Source organism: Condylura cristata, unplaced genomic scaffold, assembly GCF_000260355.1.
Source record: "Condylura cristata isolate star-nosed mole 26May11 unplaced genomic scaffold, ConCri1.0 scaffold00031, whole genome shotgun sequence".
Taxonomy (NCBI): domain Eukaryota; kingdom Metazoa; phylum Chordata; class Mammalia; order Eulipotyphla; family Talpidae; genus Condylura; species Condylura cristata.
Window position 1 is genome coordinate 25,163,828 of NW_004567132.1, and position 18,280 is coordinate 25,182,107.

An 18,280-nucleotide genomic window follows, 5' to 3' on the forward strand; every position below is an offset into this window, starting at 1 on the left:
GGTGCGCATGCGCCGAGTGCTTGCGCAGACCTGCGTCGGGCGATTGCGAGCGGCATTGACGCGGCTACGCACGTTCTGGTTGTTGATTTTTGCTCCAGGCGTCGAGCTAGGTAATTTTTCGTTGTAATAGTGATCCCTTTAGAAAGATTTTCTCTTGGTGATTTCACAGCCGCGTCTGGTAATTCACCTAGATGTCGTTGACTCGGAAAGTGTGTATTTCCACCAAAGGTACATTATCAACCAGTTTCCTAACAATTTCATTCTGATACCTGAGCATCGCACAGGTGACAGTAACCTCTTCCGTTAAACCTGCTCCCGCCCCACACCCCGTTGTTATCACCATCATCTAGAGCCTGATTCATCAAGTCCCAATAAGTGTAACTTTTCAATATGTTTCAATTCCAGCTCTCCTTTCCAACCCAAGTACCACAGCTTTCTTTCAGGCCGTTACTACTTTTGCTATGGATGAGTACCTAAGAGACAAAGAGAGTGTGTGTGTGTGTGTGTGTGTGTGTTTTACAATATTCCATTTGGACCGTTACCTTAAGCAGATTCTCAGGGAAACTGACAGATGAGGACTAGACATATTTCAATGAGGCAGTTTCTGATTGCCTACTCAGTGAACCTGATGATTGCTGATACTATCTCATCTCATCAGGGTAAAGAAGCCACACAGTTAAATACCTCAACCCTTAACTTCCATCTATCTTGCATATCCATCTTCCCTGGGTATGTAAAACAGTACAACTACTTTGAAAACATTTTGGCAATTTCTTGAAATGCTAAACATTCTTATATCCTGGCCATTCAATTCCTACTTTTTTACCCAAGGAATAAAGCCTGATTGTTAACAAAGTCTGTGGTCATAGCATCTTTATTTGTAATAGTTCCAAATTGAGAGTAATCCAAATGTCTAATAATATATGAATGGATAAACCAATTGTGGTAGGTCCCCACAATGAAATGTTCCTTAGCAATAAAAGGGAACTGTTGATACATGCAACAACTGAATGAGTCTCAAACCAATTAGGCTGAGTGGAGGCCTGGGAAGAAACAGAAAACATAGTTTGATCCATTTATATAACATTCTAGAATTGCAAAGTAATCTGTACTTATAGATCAGTGGTTGCTAGGTGACAGGGAGGGGTCAGAAAGAGACAAGAATGTGGGATTAAAAGAAAAGAAGCTTTGGCCCTCCCTGGTGGCACAGCGGGTTGAAGCACAGCACTGAGAAGCTAAAGCCACTTCAGCATGAGTTCGATTCCTGCCTGCCCCTGAGGTGACCACATGGCGTGGCAGACCTCTCCTGACCCGCCCACTGCTCCCCTCAGCAGTGTACTTCATCGATCTGCCTGTTCTGCTCCCCACTCTGGTGAATCCTCTCACCCTCCGCATCTCTGGCCTGTACCCCAGTTCTGTATGAATAAATAAGTAAATCTTTTAAAAAAAAAAAAAAGACAAGAAGCTTTATGTGGTAATAGGTATCCTTTTGATTGTGTGTTTTCACAGACCAATAGTGTCAAAACATTAACTGAACAGATAATATATATGCAGTTTATTTTATGTTAATTATCCATCAGTGAAGTTCTTTCCCCTTTGTAAAAATAGTAACACATGTTCCTTGCAAAAAGTAAAACTGTTCTCAGTTTTTCAGGGGAAAATTGGTGAGAATACTTTTGATATTTTTTCCTTTGGAAAAAAATTTTTTTAAATGCATACAAGAGCTGGGGAGACCGGAGGTGTGGACAAGAGGGTTCACTAGAGACAAAGTAGGGAGCAGAACAGGCAGATCTACTGAAATACACTGCTGAGGGGAACAGTGGGCCAGACCTGAGAGGTCTGCTGTGCCATGTGGTTCACCTCCCTGGCGGGGTATAGAACTCAGGCCGCAGTGGTTAGCAATAGTCAGTGGCTAGCAATAGATAGTGCAGAGACTTAACCCCTGTGCCACCAGGGAGGCTGAATATTCTTTTATGTAATTTTTTTTTTTTTTTGCTTAATTGTGATCGCTTTATTCATACTCTTCTGAAGTCTACTAGTTTGAAAAGTTTACATAGACTTCATCAGTGTTCACAACTAGAGCAAGGGATTCCATGACAGGAATCTACTAAAATTCATTTCACCTTTTCCCTATTATATGACATTAGGTAGTTTCTGATTTTCCCCTACTAAATAATACTTCAAATATAGACAGTTAAAAAATTCTTAACTTATGTAAGTTGTACTAGTTTAAACGACCAACAGTATATGAGAACTTCCTAAATCCTTATTAATAATATTATCAGTCTTATATTTTTGCCAACCTGAGGGCATAAATTACTGTTTTTAATTTTCATTTCCATGGTTAATCTGGGTGAATGCTTTTTTTGTATATTTGCTGGCTATTTGCATTCTTCTGGAAGTTTTCCATTGAATTGTTTTCTTTTTATTGATGTGAAGTAGCGTTTGTAAATGAGAAGTCTGTGAAAAGTTTTTCAAAATTTCCTTTACCATATCCCTCTTCATTTGTTGTTGTTGTTTGTTAATAATGAATTACAAGGCAGCAGTTTTTCAGATGGGAGGATACTGGACTTCCATTCAGTCAGCAATATTTACCAGATGTCTGGTATGTGTCAGGCATTTTATAAGCTTTTGGGAAACTACATTGAACAAAAAAAGAAAAAAGGACCTTACACAACCAGGTGAAGAGGATAGGTATTAAATGATTAAAAAAAGTGAAACATTACAAGTGTGCAAAATTCTAACTGTAATGAGAACAGTTAGTAAATCTTCTCTGAGCAATGATAAAATGAGACCTGAAGAATGAGGCAGCAGAGAAATGAAGAGTATTCAGAGCAAAAGAAACAGTATGTGTCAAAGAGCCTTCCCAGTTTCTGAATGGGAGTTTTGGGCCACAGGCATTTCAGTTTCTAATATGGCACTTATTCTAAAGTTGGAAATCAGGGGCAGAGAAGTCAGTGTGGAGGAAGTCTTGGTTTGGCATGTGACTTCCCCTGGAATACAGAGTGTATGCATAGCTCCTGACAGAACCCTGTGAACATACCCATGCTGCTGCTCCTCAGTGTCTTCCATGCAGGCCCCCAGAGCAATATGCGTTCTCTACTCAGTATTACCTCAGCATTAGACAAGGATGCCACTGTGACTATACTTTGTCCTTCCTAATAGACTTCAAGGAGCATGAACCAGATTCTCCTACCTGCTGAGAATGGAATCTCGGAGGGTGGGAAGAACTAAGTGAGCAGACATTCTAGCTCTTTGTTCCTGCCAAACACATCACATATTTAAGAGGATCACACTCCCCTGCCATATGTTCATATAGACATTTAGTCACACACATTTTCAAAGACTTTATGTGCATTCTCCCCTGATCCCTGAAAAATATAAATAGATACATATTTTTTTCTTGAGAGGTACTGTAGTGCCAAATGCTTTAAGTCTTCCCTTGAATTTTAAATGAAAAAATGGAACTGTTTTTCCTTTACTCCCTACCTTATTCTTGCTCATTTCAGTAAGATTTCCAATTTTATGGCACTTTCTGGCTTACAACTGTTCCCCATTTACCAGGTAGAATCATTAAATGATGTGCTGAGAAAAATCTCATCTCCATTTCTGGCAGGAATTTTTGCCTAATAAATTTAAGATAGACCTTTAAAAATTGTTTTAGATTTATTTATTTATGCATACAATAACTGGGGTACAAACCAGAAATATGGGGAGAGAGAATTCACTAGAGACAGAGTAGGTTGCAAAACAGACCAACAGACTGAAATACAATGCTGAGGGTAACAGCCTGTGAGACAGGAGAGGTCTGCGATGCCATGTAGGTCAGCTCTCTGGGTAGGGATCAAACTCATGCTGCAGTAGCTGCAGGGAACTTCATAGTGCTGTGCTTTAACCCCTGGTGCCACCATGGAGCCCCCTAAGACACACCTTCTATACAACAGATGGACTCCAAAAATGTTAGACATAAGTGATCTTTGGAAAATTGAATTCTCTCCTATGTCTTAGACAGGAGTAGATTTATGTTAATTTCTGACCAGAATTCAAGTGTGAGGAGCTCCTAACCATAATTTATGACTTATGTATGGCAAAGAAAAAAATCACTTCAAATTTTCTTCCACCAACCTCACAATGATCCTTACATTAGTTTCCTAGAACTGCTGTACCAAAGAACCACCGAAGTAAGTGGCTTAAAACAACACAAATTTCTTCTCTCAGTTCTGGAGGCTAGAAATTGAAATTCAAGGTGTCAGCAGACCATGTTCCCTGAGACTCTAGGTAGAACTCTTTTTTGCTTTTTTCCTAGCTTCTGGTGATGACCGTCATCATTGGTGTTCCTTGGCTTGTATTGCTCCAATCTCTGCTTTTGTCATTATGTCAGGTTTTTATTAGTCTTGAACTGCATTATAAAATATCATGGACTGGGTTGCACAAACAACAGAAGATTGTTTTCTTAGAGTTCTGAAGGTGGGAAGTCTGAGATTTGACAATGGCCTTAGATCCAAAAAATATATATAAAGAGCTCCCGTTTTAGCAAGAATGTGGAACTAGGACTCTTACATGATGCTTAAGAGGGAATTGGTACAATAATTGTAGGAAACTGTCAGTGTCTACCAAAATCAAACACAGGTATACTTAATAACCCAGAAATTTCAGCCCGAACAGAAATGTGATTATTTGTAAACCAAAGTGATATATAAGAATATTGATAACACTGTTTGGAATTGCCAAAAGTGAGGAGCTGAATGGCTATCACAATAGAATGGATAAATTGAGGAATATTCATATAACTTAACACTATGCAGTAATGAAAATGAATAAACTACTGCTGCCATAATAGATATGAACCCCATAGACTTAATTTTAAGTGCAAAAAAAAACTATACACAAAATACTGTATACTATATGGTTTTATTTATATAACTTTCAGAAAAGGGCAAGACTAATTTACTATTTCAGAAATTACTGAGATTTGCTCTTGGGGAGGATGGTAATGACTAGGAAGGAACCAGGGAAGTTTCTGTGTTGTTCTGTTTCTTAATCTGGATGATACCTTTGTGATAAATTAGTCACCTGCACATTTAAGTTTTACACAATTTTTTTTCTTTTCTTTTTTTTTTTTTTTAAGATTTATTTATTTATACAGAACGGGGTATAGGCCAGAGATGCGGAGGGTGAGAGGATTCACCAGAGACAGAGTGGGGAGCAGAACAGGCAGATCGACAAAATACACTGCTGAGGGGAGCAGCGGGCAGGTCTGATCCATGTGGATCTCCTCCGGGACAGGCCGGGATCGAACTCATGCTGAAGTGGCTTAAGCTTCTTAGTGCTGTGCTTTAACCCGCTATGCCACCAGGGAGGGCCTAAGTTTTACACAATTTTACGGCAAAATAGTACCCTTTAGTAAAAACTTTAAGGCAGAATAAGAACATATTTTCCCTAGTTGGCAGAAAGTGGCCACAGAAGGAAAAGATGGTGAGAGTACAGTCCATTTGTCCTATTCTTTTCCTGCCCTCCTCCTCCTCTCCTTATAGCTGGTTAATACATGTTATGAGGCGTCAGAAGCCTTTCTCTAATTCCCACCTATGAGTTGCCCTATAGTAATACTATTTCAGAAGACACTAGTAATACTGCACCCAGACTATGGAATAATTCTCATAAACAAGCAACTACCACATTCTCCTTGACTAGAAACATCTACTCTCTGAAAACAAACTCTATGTTTCTGATTACCAGATTCTAAATAAACCATGTATTTTCCCAAAATGGGTTAATTGGATACATTCTGGCTTAGAGTTAAAGGAATGTTAACTAACCATTGCAATTTTTTCTAGCCCTTATAAAACTTCAAAATTGTAAAGGATTCTTTAACTTCTGTATAAGCCAGTCTGACATATATTATGCCACAACCTGCCTTTAGTTTTGCTGATACTACTTATCCTTCCCATAACCTTGGAAATACGGCAGTCTGAAAATCTGTCTTTAGTCAGTAACCTGCACATATGCTTTGGTGAAAGCAGAAAACAACAAAAACTGCTAATGTCTCTAATTCCCTGTTTTGAAGATGTCCAGTGTAATGGAATGGAGTTTGGTAGCAGACTCACTGTCATGGTTTTAATATCTTACAGTTTAGAGGTTTCTCGTAAAGAAAAATCTAGGTTAAATCTATGACATTTTGATGAATACATATTACATATTTCAGGGCAAGTAGGTTCCACTAGGACTTTTTCCACACATCAACTCCTATTTCATTTTCCTTTCCAGAGATGGTGACATGGAAATTGTTCAACAAAGTGTCCACAACTGGTTTTCCAGCATCTGCTATTGCTGTCTTGCCAGCGAACTGCATGCTCTTCTGTGGATCCTGGTAGGTGGACTGTTTACAGATTTTTGCAAATGTAGCATGCCTTCTGTTAGATGATGAATGTGCCAATTCATTTATAACAGGGACATCAGCCATCTAAATTAAGGCAGAGATTGGTCTTTAGTTTTGTTTTCAGCACTCTAATTCCATTATTTTAAATGAGAAAATTATAAGAACCACATTCTTTTTTTTCTCATCAAACAAAATGAGGTGCTTTTAAAGAAAAACAAAATACTTCAACATTGGTTAGTCCACCATGTTCAATACTAACAAAAAATTTGAATGTTTAAAAATCTGTTTGCTATTTTAAAAGATGTCTCCTGTCCAAATCTCTGGCAGTAGTCAGGCATTAGCTTGAAGCATTTTTTGCAGAAACCTATTGTTTTAGCCACTTGGCTCCGGAATTAAATAAAATGAAACGGAGAGCATTAAACAAACAAACAAAGTGTCCTATAAATATCAGAGTACTAACTTCCCTTTTGCTGTGTCTGAAACCCTACTGCATTGTCTTGTCACAAACTCCAAATAACTTAGCCATGTGGAAATATGTCACAAGACTGTTACATCAACAAATAGATGGGGTTCTCAAGATGAAAAGATGAGAATTGTACTAATAGCTGGACACTGATTATATTCTGGATGTGAAGGTCATTTTTATATCATGCAATGGATAGCATGATTTGTGAGAAAACTGGTCAAACTGTTTTTAAATCAAGGAACAAGATTTCTGTCCCTCTAAATGAGTTTTCCAGAAAACAAACTTTTCCCTTTGTTAAAGGTAACTATTTTTTATTTTATATAATGTATTTTCCTGCATTCTTGTGCAAATGTTACCGTTAAAAATTTTTTTTTAAGATTTATGTATTTATTCATACAGAACTGGGGTACAGGCCAGAGGTGCAGGGGCAGTGAGAGAATTCACCAAAGAGTGGGGAGCAGAACAGGCATATCGAGGAAGTACACTGCTGAGGGGAGCAGTGGGAAGGTCAGGAGAGGTCTGGTGCACCATGTGGATCACCTCCGGGGCAGGTGGGGATAGAACTCATGCAGAAGTGGCTTTTCTTAGTGCTGTGCTTTACCAGGGAGGGCCTAAAATTTCTTTTTTGATGGCAGTCATTGTGGGCAAGAACGTGCTGTCTCCTTGGGAAATTGTTATTGTACTATCTGGCCATAAGCTGATTTTTTTTATTTTTTCTTAATACCTTCTACCAATTATAACTATGACTTTGTCTGGTCTGTCCCTTATTCCATAGTTTTTGTATGTATAATTTCTATAGACTGGGAAACTAGATTACCAATTTCAAACTCTTTTAAGTAAAATCTCTCTAGCAAGCATGGCTCTTCATTCACTAGATAATTATAAGAAAAAAAAAGATTGAATCTATTAGGAAATGAATAAGTGGTATATTTTGTGTGTGTGTGTGTATAACATGTAAAAGAAGGAAAGTTTGTGTCTGAAACATGAATAGTCTTTGATGGTATTCCACTAAGTGGACTAAGTCAGAAGAGAAAAACAAGTTCTATATGGTATTACTTATATGTAGAATCTAAAATAGCTGAACTCACCTAAACAGAGCAAAGGTTACCAGGGCCAGGAGGATGCTGGAAATGGGGAAATGTTGGTAAAAGAATACATACTTTTAGGTGAATGATTTTTAGGGTTCTAATGCTCAGAATTTTGATTCTAAGTTACAATACTATATTTTATACTTGAAAATTGCTGAGGTCTTAAAAGTATGCATACTACAGAAATGTTCATTATGTGACATGATGGATGTGTTAAGTAATGCTGTGATGGCAACTAACTGCAATAGATAAATACATCAAGTCAACAACTTGTACACTTTAAACTTATACAATATTCTATGTGAACTGTATCTCAGTAAAACTAGAAAAATAAAACAGTGCTTGAACTGACATCTTTTTGGGGGCCTATTTTTAAGTTTGCCTTTGTTCTTCATTATTAGGTAAAAAAACTATGTTCAGTTAGGGGTCCTCCATGTCAATACCGAGAGTGTAACACAGACCATTTGTGAGGTTAGTCAAGTACCATTTGTTTAACGAGAGCCTATTGCCCCATCATGTACACAAACTAAGAGAACTCAGTATAACAAGTATGTAATTTAGCATTAGCATAAAGGACAATATTGGTAAAATAGTTTCCTATAGTTGTCTAATACTTATTTTTGAGTGAAAATAAGGTAGAAAGTACCCTGAACAAGAGTGACAACAGAATTTTGTCCTGAAGTTATAGAGAGACCACCAGCAGCTTGACAGACACTATCTTTTGGCAAAATATTCCAACACCACTGGTTGGTACATACAGTGTTGCGCTCCCCACTTCCCACTACTCAAACTGTTTCCCTAGGCCTGAAGGCGTAACAAATTTGGAACTGTGCTGTCCTATCTTGGTTGTCCTGGGTTCTCGATCATGTATTAACTGATCATTTATTTATCTTCCTTTCTGTTTTGTTTCTTGTACAGAAATATTAGGAAGATATGAGATAAAAACTTGAGAAGACAGCACAAAAATTTAAGAGATTGCCTACACTGATCACAAATCTATAAACTTAAATGATTAAGAACTGATTAAAAAGATTCAAAAAAGTTTAACAATTCAATTTTAATTTTTTTCTCTAAATTTTTAATCAGGTCCAATAACAAAAAGGATCCCCTTTATCTTTTGTCCCTTTGGTAGTCTTAATAATAAAATGGTCACGGGGAAAAAATGTCAAAGCAATAAACCACAGGCTCTTAATCTAAAGAGATGAAGTTATGTGATGAGAAAATAAAGGTATTTGTCTTAGAACAGGCCCTAAATGAAAATACAATCTCTTATCTTTCCTACCTCTAGTATGTAGGTGGTAAAAAAATTTGGTAAAGGACAAAATTAAGTTAGATTCAAACCAATAATTACTGAGTGTTTACTCTGAGTTTATGTTAGGGATGATAAAACTAGATTATAGTAAACTCCTGTACTCAGTTCTTTTTTTTTTTTAAGATTTATTTATGAATATAAGAACTGGGATACAGACTAGAGGTGTGGGCAGTGAGAGGGAACAGAACAGGCAGGTGTACTGAAATACACTGCTGAGGGGAGCAGTGGGCAGGTCAGGAGAGGTCTGCCACATCATGTGGGTTACCTTCCTGATGAGATAGAATTCGCACTGCTGTGGTTGTGGATAGCTTCATAGTGCTGTTGCTCCACCAGGGAGGACCCATTGTTTTTTCTTTATAAAGAAAAACCTATACTAGAAATAATCAGAATAGAAAAACTTTTCAGCACAACAGAATAATGTGTTCTATTAGTGATAGATTATAAGACACATACACTTGGTTGCTCTAAGAATTCAAATTTTCTTTTTAAACATAAAGTTGAGTCTGTCAAACTTGAACATCCAGTTCTTTAGCTCTACAAAAATCTGACCAAGCAATATTTGCTATGTTAAACAGTTAGAAGACAAATCAAGCTTCCTTGGAGACCTGTAGCAATTATTAGCACTACCACTATACCTCACGGTAATATTTTTACTCCATGTCTAACATTCATGTCCATTTTATCCCTTCTCTTTGGGCTATGTAGATGGATAAAGCAGAATTCCTACCTTCAACGAGTTCACCTGAAAAAGATACATAGTTTAATACATTCTAAGTTAAGTATGACAAACATGTACAATGTCTCACTGGGATAGAAGGGAACATAACAGAAGTGTGTAAGTTCATTTTTTGTGATAAAAAGGTTTGTTCCATTGTGGATCATGCTAGGTTTGGTCACTTTCGCTGAGCTTTCATTGTAAAAAGGTATCTTGATCTTTTTATCAGCCTGGTGGAGGAGAGGATGGGTAAGAAGGTACAGAATTTCTGGGGAAAGTGGGATCCAGCCTTTACAGAGCAAAGAGGAAGAGGTGAGAAGATACCACCACCCAGAGTGGGTAGCAAAGCACAAGCTGAGACAAACTAAGCATGGCCCTGAAGAAACAAGCAAGAATACATTTTGAAGGGCTTTGAGTCATTGTGAATGAGATTCGTGTATCTTAGCAGTCTCAAAAATGTGGTGCTGAGAAGAAATCTTGTCTTTTAAAATTTGCATACTTTCATGTTCTTTATGGAGAATATTGTTATGTGTACTACCCATTAACTAAAATCATAACCAAAAAGAGAAGAAACAGGGTAGAGAAAGAATAAAGAGCTGTTTTGAATTACTGAGTGCTTGAAAACACCAGGAATAGCTATTCAGCAGATAGCTGTTTATAGAACTAAAGACCTGGACATGTAAATTCAGGAGACATCACTGAAAGATGAGAGAAAAGGAGTTGTGGACCAATGACAGAACTCTGGGAAATACATTTAAAATAATACAACTACTCCTTTACAAAAAAAATATTAGATCACAGTGAGTAATGTTTGCATTAAAAAATACCTAGCCTCTCAAACATTAATACGAAGTAACTGCTATATGAAAAGGAGGTTCAGTGTACCATAAGAAAAGCATGTTTCACTGTTAACTTAGATTGAGGTAATTTTATTCTCGTCATTTTGGGGGGCTATAAATAAAGGATCTTACCAGTCCACAATCAAACTTGGACTCTTTAAAGAAATGGCTGGTTACAGGGCGGGTGCAGGGAAAATGCAAAATAAGCCTGGAATACCTGGTATGAGAAAGCAAGCAAGTGCTTCAAGATTGACAAGAACATGAAAATGGGACATAAAAGCTGGCTTAAGAGGAACTCCCAACTAGCCAAATTTGGGATGATCTGAGCATCAAAAAATAATAATTTCACCACATTGACTATAAAAGAATCTATTAATCCACAGTGATAAGTCAAGTATGAGAGGAAAACAAAACCACAAAAAAAAAAAAAAAGACAGCTATTATATGGAACAAAGTGTGGAATTAGAATATCCTTACAACTCCTATTTAACAACTGACTTAAGCTAATCATCAATAGATGTTAACAGTATTGGATCAAGGTTGAGAAAAGGATATTCACATGGTGTGAAAGAGAACAAGGATCTTAAAATGCAAAGAATGTAGGTATCCCTTTTAATCAAATTGCTATTACCACAACCGAGATAAACTGACATGTATCTGCCAGTGTCATTCAATGAGAAGTATATTATCTAAGGGATATTCTTTCATTTAAATCTAATCATGAAGGAGCACATAGACAAATTCAGAATGTGAAAAATTCTAGTCAAGTAAATAGCCAGTATTCATCAAAAATATTAGTTATCAGAAAAGACTTTTAAAAAAAAGTAAAGCAAGGGAACTACTCCAGAGAAAAAATGAAAGGGAGACTAACCCAAAGCATGAACTTGTTTGAGTTCATGCTAAACTTGTTTGCGTTCACAATAAAAACAAAACATATAAAGATATAATGGCTATTTGGAGAGCAAGTAGGGATTACGGATTGAATATTAGATACTACTGAATCAATGTTAAATTCTCAGGTATGATAATGTTTTGGTGATTATGTTTGCTAAAAAGACCTTGTTCTTAGAGGATTGTGATATATTTAGTGGTGAAGCACCACGATGCTTGAAATTTATTTTCACAGGAATCAGCAAAAACAAAACAAAACCAACCCCAAAAACAGAAAAAAGATCAACATATACATAGTGATGATGTAAGAAATTTAACAAAATGTAAATACTTGGTAAACTAGAGAAATGGATGTTCATTGCATTGTTTCAATTTTTCTCTAGTTTTGAAATATTTCAAAAATAGTCAGGAAAAAGATAAATTAACTTCTGTATGGTAAACTGCTAACAGATGATTTATTTAGATGAGTATGCTAACTATTCACAAATTATTTAATACTTTTTAAAAATCCCAGCATGAAATTCCTTCTCAGCAAAGGTACCAAATTAAAAAGTGAATTAATACCTCCTCTCACCAATGTTGGCAACATAATTTCTGTCTACATTTTTCCACAAGTCAAAAACCACATGTGACTTACCTGTGAAATTAACAGCAAATAACTACAGCAAAGTATTTATAATGTTCAGACATCCTGTATTAAAAACAATTTAACATTAGAAAAGCTGCAATCCTCTGGTTTTAAAATAATTTATTTCATAGGTCTGTTTTAATTTCATGTCTCAGAGCATACATTATTTAACCAAGAGGTGGTGGACAGACTATAAAAAGGGAAGAAGTCACCTCAATTCCATCAGAATTTGATCCTATCTTGTAGTCTTGCTAGGATAAATTTCTATCATCCTTCTTTTTGTGCTTACAAAAAACATTTTCTGAATTTCCAATGTGGTAAATAAAAATTTTTACAATTAAGTATGCATTCAAGTGACACACAAGGCAACCAAATAATTGTCATCAACATTAGCATAATGTGTATTTCCCATCACTGCACTAACATTAAACTAAACTTCAAACCACAAAAACATTGTGAGTAACATTAAAAAGGCAAGCTGTAAGATACTCAAAGCTTATAAAGGACAAATTGCACATGGTTACGATGGGACATCATTTGACAAGGGCTGGTGTTGTGCATATGGCTGCTTTTTTTTATAAGAAGGCCACCGGCAAACAGGGCAACAGTGTCGACCTCCAGCCAACCACATCACAATGCAATTCTGGTGGAACACATGACCACAAGGCAATCCCATTAGCAAACATCCATTTTCAAAATTCTCTAGGCAAACAACACATTCAGTACAGTGCAGCATATCAGCAGGCCAAGTTAACCAATCAGGTTCCATATCTTCATTAGTGTTATATGATCCATATGACCTCCCATTCCTTTCGTAAGGGCTGGTCTGACAATATTTATTGGCACAAGAACAAGCCTCAGCATCACAGTGACTTGCTCTTCCTGGAGAATTGTGAACTATGCTTTGTTTATCTTCAAATACTTCCTTCTCACTGCTAAAAGTGTCTGTGCTCTCGCTGTCTGAGTCATTTTCAGCATCTTGAGAACCCTCTGACATTTCCTCTTCAGACTGGAGTCCAAGACATTTAAATCGCCACATTGGCAAGTTTTTAATATAATCAGTTGGTATCAGAGGGTGAAGCCAAAGATCAGGGAAAGCTAATCGCTCCAAGAATAAATCAGGGTCTTCGTCCCAATCAGATTCTACAGGAAAGTTCTGAAAAGAAGCAATCGGGTGGAAGAGGTAGCTGGTGTACCAGTCCCACAGACTTGATAACCATTCTAAGTTATTTGCATTGACTTCATCGTTGTTGTTGCGCCGTCTCTTCTTCTCAAAGTAATCAATTAGTAAACCATGTCCAAGGTATGTACTGAGAAACAGGGCTGGATGTGAAGAGTAAAACATCCAGTCTGCTCTTACCCACGAAGCAAGTGTGGTTGTATTGGAATATCTCAACAATTTTAAGCTGTATTCATAGAAGCTATCTAAATAAGGGAGCTGTAAAAAGCCCAACACAGGTAGCCAGGAAATAATTAATAGAGAATTATATGTCCCTAAAGTGCTTATGAGAACCACAAATCGCTTTATGGTAGCTCCTTGTGTGATAAATAAGTCCATCCAAGCCATAAGGTTAACTAAAACCAAACTCAAAACAAAAAGATCATTTACTTCTGGTTGTAATGAGCGCAAAAATGAATCCATGGCTCGAAGAGATATAAATTCACCTGTATGGTTTCCATATCTGTAAATTCCTTCAGGAGTTCTAAGTATGTAAGATGGCATGTTATATATACCAATATCTGTCATATAACTCTTGTTGTCCCAGTTTTCCACATTAACAAAAATGAACTCAACTCTTCCAGTAAACTTTATACTTAGTGCAGAGAAGAAAGCTGGGGGCTGGTCAAGGTTTGCAAATAGGTATATTTTTACCCAATATTGATCACTTTTATTCCATTCTTGTTTTAAATGTTCAACATTATAAATGGTTTTGATCCGAGAAGCTGCATGAGCAGTTATCCACTTAAAAATGTGCTCTACTTCAATCTTGCGTCCACTGTATTCTTTAAGCATGACTTTCCCTTTTGAAGTACTTGTTTGTGGAACAGACATAATGAGTGTAGATCGTACCCAGCCTCTTCTCTTGCAGTATCTGTAAGATAGTTAACAATAAGTAAACAGCCAGGCAATGCTAGATGAGTTACTTTGCATATCTTCACTGTTCACTTGTTTTCCTTTGTTAAGTTTCTCTAGTACTTGAAAGATACTTTCTCAGAAGCCATACAGCCTCCAAATTATCAAAAGTAGTAATAATTCTTACCAGTTATACAAGAGGAAAACCATACTCTCCTTCAGTTTTTTTTTATATTCATGTTCCTTTTTCTTTCTTTTTAAAGAAAAGTGTACCTTGAAAAGCTTTTGAGTCAAGGCAATCAGCAGATATTTCAGTATTCTGTACCTACTGCTATACTATGTGTTGATAAAATCTAAAATATAGGAAAGCAATTCCTTTTAATAAGAGATTTAAAATCCTCTTGAGGAAATAAGACAGAATCACAAAACTATATAACCTGCCACTAAATAATGTAAAAGAAAGGGAATTCACTGAATCTGATGTAGTAGATTTTATGAAACGTTTGGGAACTGAACTAGGTCTTGAAGGATAGTTAGAAGAGTGAAGAAAAGGAAACAGATTATCCTACATGCTGTGTCCCTGATTTGAATGTGACTCCTTGAAGGTAGGTATCAAGCCATACCAGTTCTTTGACGCAAGCACCTACAATTCCTGATGCGCACAGGTACTGTTTTCCAAGTAATCTGTACAAAAGCTAATTTAGAAAGGAGTAAGTCCCATATTTTGCTTTATTCTTGCATCTCTTTAATGAAAACCATGAAGAGCAGTATTTGACATAGATAGAAGAAACAAAGATAATAAGTTAGAAGATCAAGAAGATCAATCCAAGAATGACCCTTATTTTCCAATAAAGCAAGTATAGAAGAGTTTAACTAAAATTAAATCATTTCTTTAGATTATCCTGTAGGATTGATCCTTTTCAAAATGGACAGACTCCCTTGTTACAACATCTATGATATCCTTCTCTCAAAACAAAACAAACAGATGACTGAGGAAAGCAAAAATCAAAAAAGCTGTTCTAGTAAAGTGGAATAGTTATATGTGAGAACATTTTCCTTTTTTTAATCCTTGATTGATTTACTTTTTAAACATTTTCCTTTTTTTTGCCATTTTAAAACCACATATACTTATTAAATGATTTTTAGACCACCCTTTGAGTTAAACACAACTATCATTATTTCAATTTACAACTGAGAAACCATTTTCCTTTTTTAAAAAGAATTTCCCACCAAAACTTACCCTTATGAAATTTTATGATATTTAAAATTTACCTTAATGAAATTATAAAATGAAAATTTACCAGTGAATATATTTATGAAAGTTTGTACATCGATGGTAATAATGTTTGACTTCTTATTTTGCTATTCAGTATGTTGATATAAAAATCATAAATGCATTATGCTTTAATTAGTATGCATGGAAATATTTTACTAAATTAAATAAGCATATTATACATTTATATGACCAGATTAAGAGAAAAAAGAAAGTTTTGCCCTATAGCATGTGGTCTTATACTGCTATTACAATTTACTTTTATCTCAGGAATTCTGTGATAGGATTTAAAGTAAGTGAAGCCAACATGTTATGTCATAAAGACAAAATTAGTAATGACTCTGGGTGGCTCAGAACTCAGGCCATGACTCTGAGTTTCTTACTGAGTTAATTTACTTCATTAACAAGATGGCTTCCATAATATCAATGCTGCTTTAGCTGAAGTAGTTTTAGAATTATATATTTTTACAAAATAGCTTCTATCTCATAATATTGTCTGTCTAATATAAAATAATTCATTAACATGAATCCTTCCTTCCAAAAAGCAAGTCAAATGCATATAAATACCTTACTTACATCTTAAATATCTTTAAGTAGCTTTAATTTTTAATTGTGTATGCCTCTTGTGATAATACTTTTCTATTTGGGGCATCCTTTTTATCTGTCTATAACTACTCTCAAGAGAATATTTGGCTTCTGATTTGTGTTGTGACAATATTTCTGACAGAAAATTTTACTTTGTAGAACAGACAAGGTCTTAACACAAACACTCCTCATGTAAGAAAACAAATATACTATATATCTTTCTTTTCCATCCAGAACTGATAGTGATAGTTTCAGGTTTATTTTTCCAGATACAATTTAAGAGTGTCCAGGAAAATAAATTCCAAATACATGTGAAGTCGTATTTAGAAACTCTAGATTTAAAAACAACTCTGATACTTATAAAGTCCCAAGTTACTAATACATTTATCTAAACACTGATCTAGAGAAATATAACATCAATAAGCATATTAAATTCATTTAAAACAGAAATAAAGACAAATGTAAATGTATTTAAGAATAATGTTATATTACTTTTATCAATATAAGAACTTTCATGGCCAATTCAAAAAACCTTTATAAGGCCTGAGTAAATTCAAGTGACATACCATGAAAATATCCTCTAATTCTTAAACTTTTTGAGATCTCTTATAGAATTTTAGGACTAAAAATGATTTAAAAAAAAAAAAAGCATGGCTAAAAACTTCTGGTAATCCAATGAATATAGTGTGGCATGCTATATTTCAAAAGAAATCTTGGTATGTCTGTTTATATAATGTTATTTCTTCCATTGAGGTCATTGGCCTTCTTGGTTTTCTGGCCTTTCTCCAATCTCTCTTTAATGCTTCCCTTACTTATTCTATGGGGCCCCATGACTCATATTCCCACCACAGTTTTCTCAGCCCCTATTTACCACTCAGCTCCTGCAACTCCACTGCCCTCCATCCTTTCCTATCCCCCATCCTTCTAGTCCCTTGAAAAAACACATCCAGCCTCACTTCTCATTTCTCAAAAAAAAAAAAAAAAGTAAAGTGAATTTGGTAGCAAAAGTCCTCTGGTTGGGAAATGAGAGGAATTCGGTCCAGGCAAGCCAGGTAATTTGGGGAAAAGAAAGTAAAACTGCTACCACGGACAGACTCAGAAACTGCCCAGGGTGGTGGCCCTGAACATTCTTAGGGGAACTAAACAAATGAGGAAACTGCACAAAAAGGACTGGCACATCAGAGTAGGTTGCCTCACCCCAAGAAGGAATACAGTCAAAGAGAGCAACACAAAAGAACAGAGACTTTAAGTGTCTGTAAAAATCTGAGATAAAGATGATGACTCAACTATTCAACATGTGATTAAAACCCCTTCTGAATAACACTACCATTTATACCCTCCTTTGACATTCTGAAAACTCCTTAACTCTATTTTATATTTTCACAGTCCTCAAAGAAAAAATAACCCTAATTAAGCACAACTTCTATGGTAAAAATACTTCTTACTCTAGTTGGAAGATTTTCTAAATGAAAACAAATATGAACACGATAATATTTCAGAGAAAAGGCAAGTAATTAAATAAGGAAATTCTGGTCAGCAATTAAATTCTACTTACTTGGGATCACTGGAACAGTTAAAAGTGCCTGTCCGTATTCCAAATCTTGATACCTTTTTCACCATTTTCTCCCAGTGGATTTTACTCACAAGGGGACTTCTGTCATTTGCTATGACCTGTTCCCCCAAAAGAAAAAAGAAAACCTTTAATTACTCACAATGGAGTCAAACCAACCATTTATACCTATGACTGCACTTTTTTGAAAAAGATATTCTAGTTTTGTTCACTATGTCATTGTATTATCATCATAACTCCAATGTAGTAGGAACAAATGTTCAACTGGAAAAGACATAAAACATTAAATATAGGACATTAAATTCCCACAATCTGTGACAGTTCCATAGAGGGAGAATCAAACCACATTTTTTTTTTTTTAATTTTTTTTTTAATTTTTTTTAAAGATTTATTTATTCATACAGAACTGGGGTAAAGGCCAGAGGCTCAGGGGCGGTGAGAGGCTTCACCAGAGACAGAGTGG

At 35.8% G+C, this 18,280-nt stretch overlaps 1 protein-coding gene across 2 annotated transcripts in view; it reads right to left on the reverse strand.

The window, feature by feature from the left end:
- LOC101627058 (E3 ubiquitin-protein ligase RNF103) overlaps positions 1-18,280 on the reverse strand; it is a 50,761-nt gene that overhangs the window by 21,737 nt on the left and 10,744 nt on the right. The window contains exons 3-4 of one of the 2 annotated variants that reach the window (XM_004691608.2): positions 17,803-17,918; positions 12,414-14,408 (exon numbers count right to left, since the gene is read on the reverse strand). The exons of the other annotated variant lie outside the window; for it this stretch is intronic. Coding sequence (XP_004691665.1) covers positions 12,836-14,408; positions 17,803-17,918 — 1,689 coding nt within the window. The 3' untranslated portion in view covers positions 12,414-12,835. Of the gene's footprint in view, positions 1-12,413; positions 14,409-17,802; positions 17,919-18,280 lie in introns of those variants that run through there. 2 annotated transcript variants of the gene reach the window in all.